The sequence below is a fragment of the Typopeltis vanoorti genome, chromosome 5, assembly GCF_054136105.1.
Source record: "Typopeltis vanoorti isolate ZY-2024b chromosome 5, IOZ_Tvanoo_1.0, whole genome shotgun sequence".
NCBI lineage: Eukaryota > Metazoa > Arthropoda > Arachnida > Uropygi > Thelyphonidae > Typopeltis > Typopeltis vanoorti.
In genome coordinates, this window is record NC_143553.1 from 2,507,749 (window position 1) to 2,527,330 (window position 19,582).

Sequence of the window (19,582 nt, forward strand, 5' to 3'; positions counted from 1 at the left end):
GTGCCCAGAAAATGCTAGAGGTTTAAATCGCCCAAAAAGAGAGATCTAGTTTTGTCTGTAGATCTGGATATTTAAAAGTAAGCAGGAATGAATTGAGATCATGTGAGAAATAAGACTGTGTTTTGGCTACAGAATGGCAAGAAGAACATGGTTTGTAGTGTGATTTTCTTTCTTGACTACTTGTATAAGAAACTATAACATATTTTAGGAATGTTAGTCAAGTGAGTTTTATTTATCATCCTACTAGTTTCACCGATTTTTGCTATCGGCATCTTCAGGGATACAATTGGTAAGCGATATGAAGGTAACAGACTAGGTTTTAGCTGACAGTTCTGATTCATACAAAATTAGTATTGTGCGAGACAATGCGCGTCTCAGGAACATGATTTATTTGTTACGAGACATAATGTAATTGGCGTGAAAGTTCATTTCTTTGATGTTTAGTGATCTAATTAAAGTTTTCCAAATTTCCGGTAGGATTAGTCCTTGATTCTTATTCAGGTTTCCTGTTGAACGGGCGACCATAGCAGCCTCCTTGAAGGTTCTGGAATGGTAGTTCTCTTCTATATAGGGCATATGACTCTTATCCCACTCAATAAGATGGTTGGTAGAGGCAAAGTGGGAAGAAAGGCCTGAAATATCTTGTCTGTTGTTTCTAACATAGCCTATGTGCTCCTTCTGTCTCGTTTCGAAGCTTCTAGAGGTCTGACCATCATAACTAACACCACAGGAACAAGGTATATTATATACTCCAGAGTACTTGTAGAATGGATTGAGGGTCTTTCGGTGATCTTAAAAATTTCCGAATAGTATTTGACCGGCTTGAATGCTACTCTAATATTGTGTGGTTTTAGAAGGATAGCCAATTTTTTGGAAATGCTGCTCACAAACGGAATAGTTATAGTACTGATGTATTGGATGTCATCACATTGTCTTTGTGGTATATCCGAACAGAGAATCTTGTTCGGATATACCATAAAGACAACATCTGTCTTTTCTTAAGCATATGGATAATGCTAAGTTTCTTGGATATATGATGTGACGAGTTGAAATGGAGGTAACGTCCAGTATTCGTAAGTTTTCTATACACAGACAGGTTGATACTGTTATTGGTTTGTTTCTTTATTATGATGTCTAGGAATGGAAGTTTTTCATCTTTTTCGATTTCTAATGTGAATTTGATGGTATGGTGGAAACTATTGATTTGGTTGTGGTAATCCATTAGTTCTTCTTTCATATGATTCCAGATGATAAAGATGTCATCTACATATCTGTACCAAGTTTTCGGTTTAGAGGTAATTTGAGATAAGATTTTATCCTCTAGGTCTTCCATAAATAAGTCAGCACAAGAAGGAGAGAGAGGGCTACCCATGGCTAATCCGGTAAGTTGTTTGTCGACTGTTTTTTGCCAAACGAAATAGTTTGAAGTTAAATAATGATTGAACAACATAGTGATGTTTCTTGGGAACAAGTTGTCTAAGATGTTGATGACTTCCACAACTGGAATGTTTGTAAACATTCCAATTGTGAAAGAACATGGTTTGTCATTGGTAGATTTTGAAGCTTGGAATATGTTGAGCATTATTAGGTTTGTCATATCATTTCACATTTGAACTGTGAAAACATGGTTACTAGCTACTGTACATGTCTTAACAAATTTAGAAGAGTGGGGAATTACTAGTGCTATTTCTGCATGAGCAGTGATCCTGAAAATATCTGTGAATGATGCATTCAGCAGAAATGGAACAGCCATGTGAAATGGTGAGAGATGGCTCACCGAACAATCTTTTGCTCTCCTCTGTACTGAATGCAGTTTTTTTTTTTTTTTTTGAAGGAGCATTTAGGTGCACTGCCCAAATATAAGAATAGTATTCATTTGGACAGATTTGTGAGTTGTATAGTGTTAACCTTGTTCAGAAATAAAGTAATACCTAGAATGAAAGAGAGAGAGAACCTAATTTTTGGATGCTGAGGAGGCAATACTTGTGATATGCTTATGCAAAGAAAGACTGAGAAGAGTTATTGCTAGATATTAAAAATATGACTGAAAGAAAATGTTTCTTTTTAGCACTAATTGTCACACTTTCCCATATCAGTAATATAAAAATAAAATTTCTCTTCTCTCTTTTTTCTCCATATTTATAGCTAGGATTCTATTTTAATTAGCAAGTTTGATTTTTTTTAAAATCAGTTGTGAAATTTGATTTATTTAAATGAATAATTATTACTATTGTTTATTTTTGTAGTCAGCAGCAGCAACAATGAAACACTCCCCTGACCTCAAGGGTATAGCTGTATTAATTCACTTTGTTTTTGGGAGACAGCCAGTCATTTTAAGCCCAACTCCATTCAACAGGTGTAAATTTCTTGTTATCCAACTTAAAGACACCAAGTTAGGACTTTAGCTCTTTGGTCCATTACAGTTTGAATACTTTCTAACTCTGATTTTAATTGCCTGTATTGTGATACATTTTTTTTCTTCTCTGAAGATGCTTTGGTTTGAAACATCTACTAAGTAACTTATTCTATTTTTGGTTATGTTGAATACCATCCACGTAAGATAAATTCTTATTGTTAATCCACCTTAATTTTTTTAAATATTGATTAAGCATACAAAATTTATTTCTATATCTTTACTACTAAAAAAAAAAATAATAGCAGAACTATTGCTGATTCATAACGTAATGAATTAAGAAACATTGTGTGTCTCTGAATGAATCTGGTATGCTTATAACAGCATTGATTTGTATAATAAGCATTCAAGTTACATGAAGTTATCAGAATTCTCTGAAAAATGTTATGGAGATCAGCATTCAGAGTGTATAACTAGAATGAGGAGTATATTGCCACAAAACACTCACTGAATTTGCAATCAGCTGAAGAAAGCTGATTTACAGAAGGAAGGCTACATAAAAGAACAAAGCCCCTGTGATTAATCATAGAAATGCAATTAATAAAACCCTATCACCATATTTGGGTGAAAATAGGTTGAAGCAGGGTTGGGCAGTAGTTTTCTTCCAGGGATTGAAGCATGGCTGCCATTTAATAGTATGCAGTGTTTTTTTTTTTTTTTTTTTTGAACAATCTGATACATTTCTTGGTAAAAAAAAATAAGCTATGAGAATTTAAAATGAAATAGGCAGGCATTGAATGTTTCCATACTTATGAGAATTGTTAAAGTGAAATAGGGATTGAATGTTTCCATACTTATGAGAATTGCTTTAATGATGTTTTCTGTAGATGCTTAGATGAACAAAGCTGAGAACAGTAATGCAACTAAGGAAATGAAACACAGAATAGACAACATGAAGATGGATAAGATGTGTGAGTGATGCTCTCTGGGAGAATAAATCAACACTAGGCTCTGATCTGAGATGCATTGTGAACAAAGAAAATCTGCAGTATAAATATACCGTGGATGTGAATGTTCCTTCTGAATAGGAGGAACACAGATGAACAACAGATTGAGAGAAGTTAGGATTGTCTGGTAATTTGGTAGATATTTGAATGTTTGTGGTTAAAACAGAAGGGTTTGGAGCAGTTGAACATTTCATTTGCAAGGAAGACGACTTTGTTATTATAAAACTTGGATTGGCAGAAATAGAAATTTCAAATAAGTTAAAGTTTAGAATGGCATGGAGAGAGAAAGGAATGTTGCTCATTTCATGGTACAAGAGATTTTTAAGCAATGAAGATCAAACACAGGAGATTCTATATTAAGGAAAAGTGAAATGCACATAGAGATTAATGAAAGTTGAGTTTTGTGAAGAAATTAGATATATTTTTGTAGATGGGTGATACAAATGAATTATTGTTGATGCTGTAACTATGATGTATATTTGGGAAGTGGATCTGCACAATTTTCAGATTTTTATTTTTTAAATTCCACCTCATACTGCCACAGCATTCCCCCTCCCTCCCTCCCCATTTACCACTAAGCAGCAATAGAGTAAATTGTTTTAGTTCGGTAAGACTTGCTCTGAAGTTGGATCAGTGTTGGCCATTTCAAGCTGGCAGTAAACATTCGCAATAAGCTGCAAAATTCATTTAACACAGAGCTGAGGGTAGCCCACAGTAACTTAGTCTTTCCTTTAAGTGTATGGACACCACCTCAACTCCTGATTGCATCACTTTACTCCTTTTTAAAAATTTCTGTCTCAGCCATTCAATAAATTTTTTGAGTTATAGATAACTGCTGGCATTCCCACCATTAAACACCTTATTTTGGCTGGTAACCAACTTGAGGGAAATTATTACTTGAATATCATATTCCTGATATGTAGCCTTAACAGCTAGTAGGGAAGCCTGAGATCCCTAAAGGGCACATCTGTGTGTGGTAGATAGGAAAATGCCTCTCATATATGAGTGGTATGAAATGAAACTGTAAATGAAAACCCTCCTGTAGACCAGCAGGCAACAGCAGCATCTATTCCATAGTGGACAGCTGCAAACATTGTCTATTTTCCCATGTTAGGGGATAGTCGAATGAATCATTAAGGTAATCAGATGAGTGACATACTGACTAAAAACACAACATGAAATCTGGTGTGATATGAAAGTACAAAGGAAAAGTATAATATACCAGCTTGGAGAATAAACAAGATCCATGTGCCCAACTGTTGATCAGAATTGGGTCAGTATGTCAGCTACTGAAAGAGGTGCAGTAAAAGTAAAATTAGCAAGAGGTACGCTATCAGTAGGAAGAGGGAATTTCATACCTTATCAGCTACTACATAGCTAGAATTGCTTTGCAAAGGAGATGGAGCAGTGTAACATTCTTGTATTAGCAAAGATATTCTGGACAGTTAACAGTTAAGGAGGATGAAAAGTGGAGGAATCATCTGGTCTGTGAATAATAGAAAACATGAAGCAGGGGTTAGATTTCTTCTCAGTAAAAAAAAGGAACTTAATCGTTTACTAATGTCATGGGAACCTGTACACCAGTTAAGGAAATGACAGGGATACTCTTTGCAGATTATCAAGTGATAGCTGGAGTAACTGAGTACAATCTAAAAAGTTGTGTATAAATTGAATTTAATAATAACACAATATCAGTTTCTCAAGGAAAAAAACTAAAACCATGGCATTCATAGGAAAAATGCTTGCCTGAATTAAAATATTTATAGACAACAAAATAATTGAACAAGCCAATAATTTTAATTATCTGCACTAAAATAAATTTGAATGAAATTTATTTCTAAGACAATAAATTCCCTATAGTAAATGGAATAAGAAACAAAACATTAAGACTAGAAATATACGAGGTGGTATCGAAAAGTTTTGAGACTAGCTCTGTTTACGAGAAATTACTTTATTTATCTATGTTTACACACTATCACCTTCAAAATAGTCCCTTTGCATATCAATACAGTGCTCCCAGTGTTCTTGCCACTTCTGGAATGTGTTCTGGAAGCCTTCTTTTTGAAGCATGTCAAGCACCTTCTGCAATTTGCGCTGGATCTCTGCCATGGTGTCAAAACGGTGACCTTTGAGCTGGATCTTCATCTTCAGGAAGAGGGCAAAGTCTGCAGGAGCCAAATCTGGCGAGTAGGGTGGGTGCAGAAGTGAGATCATGTTGTTTCTAGCGAGAAACTCACGTGAGGAGAGCTCTGTGACAGGGTGCATTGTCGTGGAGCATCCAGTTTTTCGTGCGCCACAGATCTGGTCGCTTCCGCCGAATGTCCTCCCTCAAACACCTTAAAACCTGGCAGTAGAACTCGGTATTGGCGGTCTGGCCTCTAAGGACGAATTCCTGATGCACAATGCCGGGAATGTCGCTCGTGGAGATGATGGGCTCTTCCACTGTGAAGACTGTTGCTTTGTCTTGGGGTCGTACCTGTACACCCAAGTTTCGTCACCGGTAATGATCCTCGAATTTTATGTTTTTTCAAACATGAATTTCACGTTTGCTCTTTGTTCTAACTTGCTGTCCGTGATGAAATCGCAAATATGGTAGCACAGGTGATCAGAATAGCATCTGTTGCAGAGCTCCTGATGTACACAGGACGATGTCTTTTGGCACACTGACTTATGAAGGTAGGTGACCCCTGTGACTGTATGTGCAGCCTTGTGCTGCCATCTGTTGGCGTGTTACAAACCTAGTCTCGAAACTTTTTGATACCACCTCGTATGTGTATGTATGTGTGTGTGTGTGTATATATATATATATATATATATGAAAGAATGATCATTAATTCGGTTAACATACATATTTTTTAAAAAGAATTGAATGACTAGAACCGAGATTTAAGTAAAAAGGATTTAATATAAAAACATGACTAGTTTCGGCTTGTAACAGCCTTCATCAGGTGACATTATAAAAGAAAGAAAAAAAAACACTGAAGCTTAAATAAACTATGAACATCATAGAGAGTCTCTGTACATAATTGACATTAAATCGTTGTGGTTGTATTTAAAGCTGTTCTTTCGTTTGTTGTATTGTTGGGAAAGTACGTGCTGGTAGCATCTCATGAACGCCAGTACATGATTACAGCTGAATGACTATTTAGGAGGTTGTAGCTCAAGTTATTATTTAGATGAACAGGATTGAAGATGATTTCCCTAGATTCCACGATTTTTCTCCCTAGTTCATCATTGCAATGGAAGATGTTAGTAGATTTTTCCCAGCAGACTTTGTGACTTTGGCTTTCATCATTAGGATTAGCCGAGAAAAGGATATGACTTGATAATGCACTGGCTTGCTGTCTCTTGTGAGTAATGTCCCTCATGTGTTCTTCCGTACGCAATTCGACAGATTTGTCTGTCTGCCCAAAATAAGGAATATCACAATCACACAATATTTTATATACACCAGGGTATTTGAGATGATGATGATGACAAGGTTTTGAGTGGCTTATTAAGAAACGGATCCTTGGAAGTGGAGTGAACAAGGTTCTGATATTGTATTATCTTAGAACTTTTGCTAATTTATGTTAAACTGTACTTATGTAAGGAATAGATATATTGCCTTTGAATCTATTTGTTTCTTCTGAGTGGTGTCTAGGAGGATTAAGAAAGAATCTTTCAATGATTCTCTTGGAATATCCATTAACTTTGAAAGAAGTTTTGAGATGGTTTCTTTCTGTAAGAAGTTCATTTGGGTCATCCAGAAGAGAACGGGCTCTATGTCCCAAGGTGGAAATTATTCCAAGCTTATGAGGAGGGAAGTGATGGGACTGACTATGCAGATATCTGTTGGTATGTGTGGGCTTTCTATATATTGATATTTTGAGTTTACCAGAAGAGCAGGTCAGTTTGACATCAAGAAAAGGCAGGGAATAATCCATTTCAATCTCGACAGTAAACTTAATACTTTGATGTCGGCTATTGAGATGTTTGAGGAAAACCATAAGGGAATCATGTCCATGGCTCCAAATAATGAAGATTTCATCTACATAGCGTTTCCAAACTTTAGGTGTTAAAATAAAGGAAGAGATAGCCTTGGTTTCAAAATCCTCTAAGTAAATATTTGCGAGTACAGGGGATAAAGAATTACCCGTAGTCAGTCCCATCAAATCCAATGTATTTTTTATAAGTATCAGTTCTTCTAGTTGAAGAAGTGAGTAATTTTGATAAAAATATATTTTACATACCTTGAACCTGAACAGTCTGGACTTGTAGACTGTTCAGGTTCAAGTAGGTTCCTCATAGAACAGCTTTATAAAGAAACATGTGAAACTTTACTCCACTCTCCTAACTTAAACAGATCTGATGGGTTACTTATATCCCCTTTATGGGAGATAGTACTTTACAAATCAGCTAATCTTTCCTAACTTTTATTGTATATATGGGAAAATTTGAAACAAATTCTCAGAAAAGCAGCAACAGGAACCTTAGGAATAAAGCACAAATGGATTAGAAAAAGAGGACTACAAGACTGGAACAAAGAAATAGAAAATATAATAAAAACCAAAAAGGACAGTTACCAGAAATGGCTAAATTCCAAAACAATAGAAGCAGAAATAGAGTATAAAAGAAATAGTGCAATTGCAAAACGAGAAGTAAGGAAAAAACATGGAGAAAGATGGAACAATTTCATAACAGAACTAAAAAAGGATTTATTTAAGCCACAACCCAAAGAAGAATATAAATAACCTATAAAGTAATAAAATACATGAATAAAGAAATAAAAGAAAAGATAAAAATACAAACAATAGATTTAGAAAAATGGGTGACTTATTTCCAAAATCTCTGGACAGATGAGAACAATGAAATAAAATTTAATAAGACAAAGAATGACCTAATAGAAAATATCACAATGTTAGAACTGAAAAATATAATAAAGAAGATGAAAAATAGGAAAACACCAGTAGAAGACAATATAAATATAGAACTATACAAAAATGCAGGTGAAAAATTTAATGAAATACTAATGAAATTTTTTAACATTGTTTGGATGTCCGGAAAAACCCCTAACTCTTGGGAGAAAGCACTGGTTATCCCAATCTATAAAAAAGGAAATAAAGACAATTGCAATAATTATAGAGGAATTAGCCTGCTGAATACAGGATATAAAATATATGCAGGAATATTAAAAGAGAAACTAAGCAGCATTGTAGAAGACAAATTACTAGAAGAACAAAATGGTTTCCGAAAAGGCCGATCCTGCATAGATCCAATTTTTACTTTAAAATTATTAATAGAAAAGAGAAGAGAATTTCAAAAAGAAACACACGTGGCCTTTATTGATTATGAAAAAGACTTTGACAAAATTAGTAGACAAAAATTGTTTAAAATATTAACCGATTTAAACATACCAAACCAACTTGTACAATCTATTCAAGAAATATATACAGGAAATAAAATAGCAGTTAAATTAGAACACATCTCAGAATGGAAAGATATATCAAGAGGAGTATGACAAGGATGTACTCTCTCACCTCTGCTTTTCAATATACAGTAAAACCCCTTTTTTACACTTTTCAGGGGACTGATGGAAAAAAGTGTAAATAGCAGGAAATGTAAAAAAACGTTTAAATAAGGCTAAAAGATCACTTACTGCTAGTATGTGAGTCTACATACCAGATTAAAAAATTTAATAACTGAAAATAAATGAATTTACAATTACTTATATTTATCTATTTAAAATAATCTTCATTTTAACTTATGGATCTGAGAGCTGGGTCAGAAGTAAAACACTTGACCAAAGACTAGAGACCGCAGATATGAGAGTCCTGAGAAAGATTAGAGGCGTGAACAGATGACATCAATGGCAATATCATATTAAAAATGAGGATATTAGGAAAGAACTTGACATTGTCAGCATCCAGGAATGCGTTAGCAGAGCTAATCTCAGATGGTATGGTCACTTAAATAGAATGGGAGAGGAAAGATTAGCAAAACAAGTGTTCTCTGCCAGGTTGGCAGGAGAACGACCCAGAGGAAGACCAAGATATAGGTGGATTGATACGGTACAAAGTGCCTTAGACGATGGAAATACAAGATCTGATAATGTTGGAGTCTTGACAAGTAACAGACTGATTTAGAGGAAAATTGTAGATAGGAAGTTAGTAATGATGTAATTTTTTCATGTAGTACTGTCATATCCTGTACACCCCTTGAGGGTACATGGCAGGAATTTGATGATGATGATGAAATAATCTTCATCATCATCATCAAATTCCTGCCATGTACCCTCAAGGGGTGTACAGGATATGATAGTACTACATGAAAAAAATTACATCATTATTAATTTCCTATCTACAATTTTCCTCCAAATCAGTCTGTTACTTGTCAACACTCCAATATTATCAGATCTTATATTTCTATCGTCTAAAGCACTTTGTACCGTATCAATCCACCTATATCTTGGTCTTCCTCTCGGTCTTTTTCCTGCCAACCTGGCAGAGAACACTTGTTTTGCTAATCTTTCCTCGCCCATTCTGTTTAAGTGACCATACCACCTGAGATTAGCTCTGCTAACGCATTCCTGGATGCTGACAATGTCAAGTTCTTTCCTAATATCCTCGTTTTTAATATGATACTGCCATTGATGCCATCTGTTCACGCCTATAATCTTTCTCAGGACTCTCATATCTGCAGTCTCTAGTCTTTGGTCAAGTGTTTTACTTCTGACCCAGCTCTCAGATCCATAAGTTAAAACTGGTTTGAACACTGTCTTGTATACAGCTAATTTAGTGTTCCGACTAATTTCTCTCTTATTCCATATGAATTTATTCAATTGACTTCCCACCATACCAGCTTTGCTGATTCTGTTGTCTATTTCTATATTTAATTTACCATCTTCAGTAAAAATCGTGCCTAAATAGCTGAAATGTTTTACTTGTTCCACAGGTTCTCCATTCACAACACAGTTGACATTTTCAATGATTCTGCCTATTTTCATTGTCTTTGTCTTTTTATTGCTGACCTTCATACCATATCTATTACAAGAGCTATTCAATTTAGTCAGAGAATCTTGCAGACTTGTAGCGGATTTATTTAGAAGTATAACATCATCCGCATAAAGCAAAGAGCTGACATTAACATCTCCAATTTTGATATCATGTTTAATACCACTTTCCTTCATAATGTGATCCATATAGATAATGAATAACAGAGGGGATAATGTACATCCTTGTCTCACACCAGATTTAACATCAAACCATCTTCCTGTACTTCCTTCAATTCGAACCGCTGACTTACAACTCACATAAAGACTAAGTATTGCTTGATATAATGTCCCATTGACACCATATAACTGCAGCGTATTGAATAGCTTCTCTCTTGGCACCTTGTCATATGCCTTTTCCAGATCGACAAAACTTAAATACAGATCTTTGTTATATTCCCATGCTTTCTCGACTATTTGTCGTAAAGTGAAGATCTGATCCTGACAGCCTCTATTTGGCCTGAATCCAGCTTGTTCTTCACCAAGCTTTTCTTCCACAATTCTTCTCAACCGTTTCTCAAGCATACTTGCATAGATCTTGCCAGGAACACTAAGTAGGGAAATACCTCTGTAATTCTCACATGCAGTTTTATTTCCCTTTTTATATATGGGCACTATGAGAGCTCTACTCCAATCATCAGGAATTCGTCCCTCTGTCCAGGCTTTCTGAACTATGCAGTGCAGCCACTGTAAGACTCTTATACCACCATACTTCAGCATTTCTGGTCGAATATCATCTACTCCTGCTGCCTTTCCACATTTCAAGCCTTTGATGGCTTTTTCTACTTCAAGTATGGATATGTATTCCTGACTGCATGCCTGGTCAGTGTTTTTTACCACTGTGCTGTTATCACTGCTTGTTTCATTTAGCAGTTTTTCAAAGTAATTACTCCATACTTCAAGGATATCTTTTTCTCCCGTTTTCATGTCACCTTTATCATCTCTAATTCCTTTTATAGCACTCTTTCCTCCATTCTTAAGCTTCTTCAACAACCTCCAGAATATTTTGCCACCTTCTTGATATTTATTTTCTATATTCTTGCCAAAGTCCTCCCATGACTTTTGTTTAGCTAGTTTTACAGAGTGTTTAGCATTCTTGCATTTGTCTCTATATTCTCTAAGAGCACAAGCTGACTTATTTGACAGGAACTTTTGGTATGCTTTCTTCTTTTCCTTCACTGCCTCTTTAACCTCCTGTGTCCACCAAGGAGTTCTGATTTTTTTATCCTTATAAACAACCTCACCACATGCCTCTCTGGCAGAATGAATCAATGTTTTCTTCAGAGTTTGCCACTGAATCTCCAAGGTTTGATTCCTGTTCTCAAACTCTTTCATTTTTCCTTCAATAATCTTTGTGTATTTTAGTCTACAGCTCACATCTGAGAGCTGCTCAACTTTTATTCGCTTTAAAACTTTCTTACATGTTATTCTTTTCAATATGAAATTCAATTTTATCCTGCTCAAGACTAAATAGTGATCACTTCCAATTTCAAATCCTCTGTACACTCTGGTGTCCTGCACCAGGGAGAAAACATCACTATCAACAATAACATAGTCAATGAGACTTTTCTTATTCCTTGCCTCTTCTCTCCATGTGAATTTGTGCACATTTTTATGTTGGAACATGGTGTTAGTAATAACCAGTCCATGTCCTGAGCAGAAATCCAACAGATATTTGCCATTATTATTAGCTTTGCTCTTTTCTCCAAATTTTCCCAAAATATTTTTGTATGTCTCACAATCATTTCCTACTCTGCTATTTAGATCCCCAACAAGGACCAACTTTTCATTTTTCATTGTGTCAGTTGCTTTTTCTAAAGCCTCAAAAAATTCCTCCACTTCTACCTTAGTAGAACCTTCTGTGGGACCATAGGCACAAATAAGTCTCATTGTCCAGTTCCCCATTCTCATATTTGCCCACATTACTCTACTGGAGACTGACTGCCATTCAAGAAGATTAGCCTCGTATTTTGTGTTGAATACTATGGCTACTCCTTCTTTTCCTTGATTGTCATTGCCTGAATATAACATTTTGTATTTATTGCTCAGAAAGATCTCACCAGTTTTGGTCTTTTTTGTTTCAGTCACCCCTATTATATCGATCTGGTACTTATCTAATTCCTCAGCTAGCTCCACTTCTTTGCCATTCAGGCTTCTTACGTTGATTGTACCGATCTTTAACTCTGGTGATGTTGAGTTGGGGTTTATTTTCAGATTTGTTCCAGTAGCTGACTTTTCGCTGTTCCCCCTGGTTCCCTGGCGAAAACAACGGGGGCCTTGTTTAACCGGGCGACGCCCCAGCCGGCATGAAATTTTGTCATGTTGTACCATCATTCTATATTTTGGTTTAACCAATAAGAATACAATTTGGTCGGCTAAATCCCAAATTGCCAGCCCATCCTCGTCCGTTCAGTATCCAAGTAGATGCCCAACAGGGTGCACCACGAGAAGGTGAGGATTGAACATTAGGTCAGAAGCCCTGGTCGGTTCTCCGCATTCCTTTAAAGGCTATGTGGAGGTCTGCTCTCAGTTATACAGCTTTGACCCTTAAGCACCAATCTGGTGCGATGTCAAAAAAAAAAAAAATAAATAAATAAAATAAAATAAAATAATCTTTATTTTATTTATTTATTTATTTATTTTTTGACATCGCGCCAGATTGCTTTGCATCGAGTTCAGTGCTTGACCTGTTTTTTACTATCATGTTCAAAGTGGACACAGAGAGTCCAAGATCTTTTGCTAAATGCACACGTGTTCCAGAATGCCACTCTACACATCGCAGAATTCCCATCTTTTCTTCTACCAAAATACATTTTCTGTCTTTTTTCTCCATGTTACTAACATGGATAATCCACCACCACAACATGAAAGCAACTTTCACACGCTAAATTACATAGCAGAAATTCTGCAATATCGATTCGTACTGTGATTGAAAAATCACGGTATCACTCATCATAACATTATTGCGGCAAGCGTGCAAGTCACCGTGATTGCGGAAACGAAACTACAGCCAAAAGTAAGTAACACCACCTGGGAACAGAAATGCGCAGATTTCCGCAGCATTCGATTTGAAAATCAGTATTGCCACCCAAGAAAAAAATGCAAATCACAGGAAATAATGCCCACATCAATTTGTTAATGGCAGGAAAACAATACATCGTAAGAATAGGCCTTAAGACGGGACCAATGGAAAATGACGTAAATGGCAGGAAAACATAAATTGCAGGAATGTAAAAACGGGGTTTCATTTATATATATACGGGGTATATATAAATGAAATATTAACAATCTGAAAACAGCATAGCTCATTTGGTATACAAATGACCCCACAAATGAAGATAGATACACTACTATTTGCAGATGATCAAATAGTATTAGCTACATCACAAGATGACTTACAAAGATCATTAAAATCATTAAATGATATCCCAGAGCAATATAATATGACAATATCTAAAGAAGAAAAAAAAATAATGGCATTCAAAGGAGAAAACCCAATAAGAAGTAAAATAGTGATAGATAACAAGTAAACACTTTCAGATACTTAGGATGTGATCTATCATACGAAGAAGAAAAAGACATAGACACTAAAATATCAAACTTTGTCAAAGTAAATGGCATAATAAATAATATATTTAAGCCATCCCTAGTACAAAAACACACTAGAATCAGACTATATAATGTCTTGTCAAAACCAACTCTACTATACGGAAGCGAAACATGGACCATGAAAAGGAAAAATGAAAAACGAATTCAAACAGCAGAAATGACGTTCCTCAGAAAAACAGCTGGATATACCAAGTGGGACAACAAAACAAATTAAGAAATATTACAATCCCTGAAAATAAAACCAATTAATTACTACATAAGACAGTGTAAACAAAAATGGCTAGAACATTTAAATCAAATGGACAACAGCAGACTACCAAAAATATTATACAGATACAAAATAAGCGGAAAAAGAAGAATCGGAAGACCAAGAAAGAGATGGCATGAGACTGGAACAGGCCACCTGGCCTAAATTCCATGTTAGGAAGAAGAAGAAATATAGGTTTTTTTTTTTTTTTTGTTAGGAAATTTTATTGACCTATTTAGTTATCTTACACTAGCTACTTAGGTGGCACTTTTTGGAATTGTCAGTTATTGTTTAATTTGAGCTTAACATGTACTGAAGATACCTGTGACACACAGGCGAAAATTATACTATTAAAAAAATCTTTTTACATGAGATTTTCCGTCATTAATTTTGTATTTATTTGTCTACTCACGGTATTCCCTTACTAAGAGTTATATATATATATATATATATATATAACCAATCATGAATGTATAATGTTGTATCGAAATAAACATTATTATATGGAAGTGAAGTATAGACCATAAGAGATGGAGATAAGAAAAGAATCACTGCACCAAAAATGAAATATTTCAGGAGAACAGCAGGTTATACAACACTAAATAAAATGAGAAACGAAACATTGAAACTAAGCCCACCCACAATACATATTTACTATAATGTTACTAATAACCTTTTATGGGTGGGAACCACATTAAAAAAAAAAAGTGTCTTTAACCTAATAGATGGTGAATGGGATGAAGAAACAGAGGCAGACGAAGGAAGTGTTGGGCTGAAACCACCTATCCTAAATTTGTGAAAGGATGATAAAGAAAAAACTTGCTTATTTTTCCTAGCCTTGCTAAATCATATCTAAGTATCTTTAAATTATCACAATCATACAGTGTGACCCTTTCCCCACATGCCCAAGTAGGTCAAAATATCAGTAAATATTTCCTAGACGAATAAGAAACTCAAAGAGTTTCATGCCGAATATAGAAACTATATAAAGTTCGGCGATTCCAAGCATGAGCAAATACCTGGATACTGCAGCACCTGACCCTTGAAGATAGTACATGCTGAGGCAAAGCTTGCTCCACCCTTCATATGAGTTGCCTCAGCTTCAAGGGTCAGGTGCTGCACCATCCAGGTATTTGCTCACACTTGGAATTGCCGAACTTTTTATAGTTTCTATATTCGGCATGAAACTCTTTGAGTTTCTTATTCGGCTAAGAAACAATATGGGATATAATATCCCTTTACTTAAATAAGTTCATGTCGCCGAATTGAAGCCTTTGGCTCTTCATTATAATTAATAATTTAATAAGACACCTCTTGGCAATTCTCATAGAAGGGATGTAAGTTCTGTTTGCTACAAACTTCGAATTAACTCGGTCTATCTACTCACTGATGAGACCTCAAAAAAGGTCGAAACCAGTCTGGGTAGTGACCTTCTCTCATAATGTAGAACATGTAGAACAGTAATACAGCTCCTAGGAGCTAAGTTCACATTATGGATAAATATCAAGAATAGTGATCGGAGCTTGCTCCACCCTTCATATGAGTTGCCTCAGCTTGCACTACCTTAGGGTCAGGTGCTGCACTATTCAGCTATTTGCTCATGCTTGGAATCGACGAACTTTATATAGTTTCTATATTTGGCATGAAACTCTTTGAGTTTCTTATTCGGCGCTAAGAAACGATATGGGATATAATATCCCTTAACTTAAAGAAGTTCATGTTGCCAAATTGAAGCCTTTGGCTCTTTGTTATAATTAGTAAATATTTCATTGCCAGTTTTAATGAGTAAATATTAATTGCTTTCTATTTCAATAGGTTCTGGTGAAGCAAGTGTAACACCACATGTTTTAGGCTTAGTGAAATATATTTTATCTGAGTTTCCACAACCTAATCTAAAGACTTGCTGTGAAACTATTCTTCGTGTAATGACTCTGAGTAATACTGTAAGTATTATTTTCTTGGATATTTTTTTAGTTTATAATTACAGAATTAACATTATAATCTAAATTTTAATTATATTGTGGAATGTTGAGTTATGAGGAAAGGCTTTTTTTTTTTTTTAATGCAGATTCCACTCAAGAAAGGTAGAGAGATAGTTATATAATCTAGAAAATGTGCTTCAGAATTTTCCATATTCATCATCAATTTCTTGATATGTACTTTCAAGGGGTATACAGAATACTGTGACAGTACTACATGTTTAAGTTTACATTAACATTAATCTCCAACGAAACATTTCCCTTCATTCATCTAATCTTGGAACTCTTATATCTGTAGTCTCCAGTCTTTTAATCAAGTATTTTATTTATAATATAGCTCTCTGGTTTGAACACTGTCTTGTATACAGCTAGTTTAGTGTTTTGACTAATCTCGCTCTTATTCCATATAAATTTATTCATTTGACTTCCTACCATACCAGCTTTGCTAATTCTATTGTCTATTTCCAAGTCTATTATCAATCTAAACATATCACCATGACAGAAAGTTTAATTTGCCATCTTCACCAAAAAGTGTGCCTAAATAGTCGAAATGTTTTACATGTTCTGTAGGTTCTCTATTCAGGATGCTTTCAATGTTTGTACCTATTTTCACTGTCTTTGTCTTTTGGTAGATATCATCACTATGTAAGAAACTTTCTGTCATGGTGATATGTTTAGATTGATAAAACATATATAATGAGCAACTGTTGACCAAGAGTAAGGTAATAAATTATAAATAAAATAAATGAACAGTTACATTAGTCATGCTGTGCAGAAAAGTTATATCATGGAGAAGATATAATAGGCAATATACAGATGCATCAGGAGTATAAAATGCAGGCTAGAAAAGTGCAAGCATGTTAAGAAAAGTGCATTATAAGCAGATTGGCCAGCCTGGTCATCCTACAAGAAATTTAAATATAAATTAAAGATGCCAAGAAATTATATTCTTGGTTTAATCCTTTATCTGAGTGTAAGCAAACAAAGTTTGCTCCTGAAGTATTTTCAGGACTGGGCAACTCGTATATAGAAGCTAATGACTTCACATCACTTGCCTTAGTATCCCATAATGCAAAGCACATATCCTTACGGATATGTATAATGCTTTATGGGAAGGTCACTACTTCATTACTTCAGCATTGGTTTCCCCTCTGATGAGACCTCAATGAAGGTCAAAACTGGTCTGGGTAGTAAATCTTCCCATAATCAGGAAGGGTTCACTATCCACAGCAGCTCGCTACTATATAGCAGAATTCTTCTGCTATGTAGTAGCAAGAGAGGAAGAATAAGTACAAAAGGGTGACACTGATAGTCACATACAGTCATTAGATTGTAAAGTGACCCTGCCAGAGGGAACAGTGGAATTGATTAGTGATCACTTCTTAGGGAATGTGCAGAAAGGTTGGCTGTCCTTTTGTGGCATTTGGTAGTTTAATGATGTGTTGAAGTAGAAAGAGCCCCAGATGAGAAGAAAGAGGACAGAATCATACACCACTGCATAGGATTAATGCTTAAACAGATGTTTATGATTATATGTAACTATTGTTTTTAGAAATACTTGTGCCATAAGGTTTCAAAATTAACTCGACAACACAAGGAAAAAACCATATACAGGCATTTGAATACAAAGTAGATTTTGAACAATGGATTAATTTAAAACGATGAGTGCTGCATAATGTCATGCATAGAACAACACAAAGAAACTGAAAAAAAACATGGTATTATTAAATTAAAAAATAAAATATAATAGATGAGTGATTAGAATAAGACTCTCCCATATCTTCGATAGTGAGAGGCAGTCGTTCTGATTCAAGTTCGTTCAGTTAAGTACAGCTTCGGTGCTTTTTTTAAATAAATGTTCAAACTTATGATGACAATGATGGAGTAAGTGCATTTCAGACTGTAGGATGTTGTGGTTGGTATCTATTCCATGTCCTCCAAGACTAGATTTCATATCGTTGAAATCTAGTTTTCAACAATATGAAACAATATTCTTTTATTGTTTTCTCCACTGAGTGGCCAGTTTGCCCAAAATAAGAAAGGTGACAGTCACAAGGAACTTGGTGGACACTAGGAAGTGTAAGAGGGGAGTGTTTAGCTTTAGAAGATGTGAACCATGCTGATAGTTTGTTTAACGGAATAAATATAACCACTAGATTGTACCTTTTGAGAATTCTAGGATTGGTTCTGAGATGTCAGAAATGTATAGGATAGGTACTATTTCCTTGTTATTTGAACTCAGATTATAGGAATCAAAAATATGTTGTATCGCCCACTCTGAGATGCCATTGAGATTTCTATATCACTTGATGTCCAACAGTTCTTACTGTAGTTGTCACAGTGTACAGCATATGACGTGAGTACGATGTAATAAACTTTTAATAATTCCAATCTTCTGAGAGGGAATGGTGAGCAGGTTGCCATTGATATAGTGTCCAGTAAATATAAGTTTTTCAAGAAATGACAATCAAGGAAAAGAATGAGTAGCCATAGTATTCAACACAAAATAAGAGGAAATCTTTTTGAATGGCAGGCAGTCTCAAGTAGAGTGATGTGGGCAAATATCAGAATGGGGAACTGGACATTTAGACTTATTTGTGCCTATGGTCCCACAGAAGGTTCTACTAAGGTAGAAGTGGACAAATTTTTTCATGCTTTAGAAAAAGCAACTGATACAATGAAAAAGGAACAGTTGGTCCTTGATGGGGATCTAAGTAGCAGAGTAGGAAATGATTGTGAGACATACAAAAAATATTTTGGGGAAATTTGGAGAAAAGAGCAAAGCTAATAATAATGGCACATATCTGTTGGATTTCTGCTCAGGACATGGACTGGTTATTACTAACACCATGTTCCAACATAAAAATGTGCACAAATTCACATGGAGAGAAGAAGCAAGGAATAAGAAAAGTCTCATCGACTATGTTATTGTTGATAGTGATGTTTTCTCCCTGATGCAAGACACCAGAGTGTACAGAGGATTTGAAATTGGAAGTGATCACTATTTAGCCTTGAGCAGGATAAAATTGAATTTCATATTGAAAAGAATAACATGTAAGAAAGTTTTAAAGCGAATAAAAGTTGAGCAGCTCTCAGATGTGAACTGTAGACTAAAATACACAAAGATTATTGAACAAAAAATGAAAGAGCTTGAGAACAGGAATCAAACCTTGGAGATTCAGTGGCAAGCATTGAAGAAAGCCCTGATTGATTCAGCTAAAGAGGCATGTTGAAATTGTCTGCAAGGATAGAAAAATTAGAACTCTATGGTGGACATAGGATGTTAAACAGGCAGTGAAGGAAAAGAAGAAAGCATATCAAAGAGCACAAGCAAATAAGTCAGCTTGTGCTCTTAGA

At 35.2% G+C, this 19,582-nt stretch overlaps 1 protein-coding gene across 2 annotated transcripts in view; it reads left to right on the forward strand.

The window, feature by feature from the left end:
* Positions 1-19,582, forward strand: part of LOC150106189 (RRP12-like protein) — a 582,235-nt gene that overhangs the window by 120,300 nt on the left and 442,353 nt on the right. For both annotated transcript variants that reach the window (XM_090392222.1, XM_090392221.1), the window contains exon 8: positions 16,062-16,189. In XM_090392222.1, the coding sequence (XP_090248348.1) occupies positions 16,062-16,189 (128 nt within the window). The remainder of the gene's footprint in view (positions 1-16,061; positions 16,190-19,582) is intronic.